Source organism: Austrofundulus limnaeus, unplaced genomic scaffold (assembly GCF_001266775.1).
Source record: "Austrofundulus limnaeus strain Quisiro unplaced genomic scaffold, Austrofundulus_limnaeus-1.0 Scaffold3058, whole genome shotgun sequence".
In the NCBI taxonomy this organism is placed as follows: domain Eukaryota; kingdom Metazoa; phylum Chordata; class Actinopteri; order Cyprinodontiformes; family Rivulidae; genus Austrofundulus; species Austrofundulus limnaeus.
This window is the reverse complement of record NW_013955460.1, coordinates 4,045-5,536: the sequence shown is the minus strand read 5'-3', so window position 1 is coordinate 5,536 and position 1,492 is coordinate 4,045. Positions and strand designations below refer to the sequence as shown.

General features: G+C 45.7%; 1 protein-coding gene across 1 annotated transcript in view; it reads left to right on the top strand.

The window, feature by feature from the left end:
* LOC106511674 (bone morphogenetic protein receptor type-2) overlaps positions 1 to 1,407 on the top strand; it is a gene marked incomplete at both ends in the record, with an annotated part of 4,355 nt that extends 2,948 nt beyond the window's left edge. The window contains 4 exon segments of the mRNA XM_014000422.1: positions 713 to 899; positions 970 to 1,039; positions 1,128 to 1,207; positions 1,288 to 1,407. Coding sequence (XP_013855876.1) covers positions 713 to 899; positions 970 to 1,039; positions 1,128 to 1,207; positions 1,288 to 1,407 — 457 coding nt within the window.
* Between the last annotated feature and the right edge of the window lie 85 nt (positions 1,408 to 1,492).

Sequence of the window (1,492 nt, the reverse complement as noted above, 5' to 3'; positions counted from 1 at the left end):
TTGTAGGTACACAGACAGGTACTTATTGTAGGTACACAGACAGGTACATATTGTAGGTACACAGACAGGTACTTATTGTAGGTACACAGACAGGTACATATTGTAGGTACACAGGCAGGTACTTATTGTAGGTACACAGACAGGTACATATTGTAGGTACACAGACAAGTACATATTGTAGGTACACAGACAAGTACATATTGTAGGTACACAGGCAGGTACTTATTGTAGGTACACAGACAGGTACATATTGTAGGTACACAGACAAGTACATATTGTAGGTACACAGACAGGTATATATTGTAGGTACACGGACAGGTACATATTGTAGGTACACAGACAGGTACTTATTGTAGGTACACGGACAGGTATATATTGTAGGTACACGGACAGGTACATATTGTAGGTACACAGACAGGTATATATTGTAGGTACACGGACAGGTACATATTGTAGGTACACAGACAAGTATATATTGTAGGTACACAGAGAGGTACTTATTGTAGGTACACGGACAGGTATATATTGTAGGTACACAGACAGGTATATATTGTAGGTACACGGACAGGTACATATTGTAGATACACAGACAGGTACTTATTGTAGGTACGCAGACAGGTACATATTGTAGATACACAGACAGGTACACAGTGACTAAAGGTAAACATCCCTCAGAGTATACCTGAATTCTTTCATTATTTCGTCGTCTCAGGAATCTGTCACATGGCTGGACCTCTCAGTTTGGCTCCGCCTCTTCCTACATCGCGGATCTTCAGGTGGGCGTGGTCAGAAGTCTCCAGGGAGACAGTCAGTCAGCACCAGTTGTCATAACAAGCTCAGGTGGAGTAGAAGGTGTGAAGAACAGGAACTGCATCACCTCCAAACGGCAGCAGGAGCAGGTAGAACTCATGGAGTTACGAGTTTATAAGATCATGAAGCCATCAGGGATTCAGTCTGTCCATCTTTCAGGGTCCGGTTTGCTCCAGGAGCCTGAAGCTGGACTCTGTCCTCTGCACCGTCTCTGAGTCTCAGCTCACTGGTAACTGACACAACAGTCGTCATGTTTCATTAACACGAACATTTAAAACCAAACAGGATTTTCTGACACTTCCTGTCATGGCCACAAGGGGGCGCTGCGTCCAGTGTTCCTGCCTGTCTGCAGCTCACACAAGAAGACCTGGAGGCCTCCAAGCTGGACCCAGAACAGGTCTGAGTCTTTAGTTCTGCTGGTCTTTGGTTCATCTCGTGTCTCACATGAAGCACTTGTGTCAACATGTGTCTCTGCAGGTCCAGAAGAACCTGAGGGAAGGTTCTGATGAAAACCTGATGGAGCACTCACAGAAACAGTTCTGTTCAGAACCACGGACCTCCAGCCTGCTGGACCCCCACACACTGAACTGGACCCAAGTAATACTGCTCCTACTCCTCTACTGTACTCTACCGTGTGTGTGTGTGTGTGTGTGTGTGTGTGTGTGTGTGTGTGTGTGTGTGT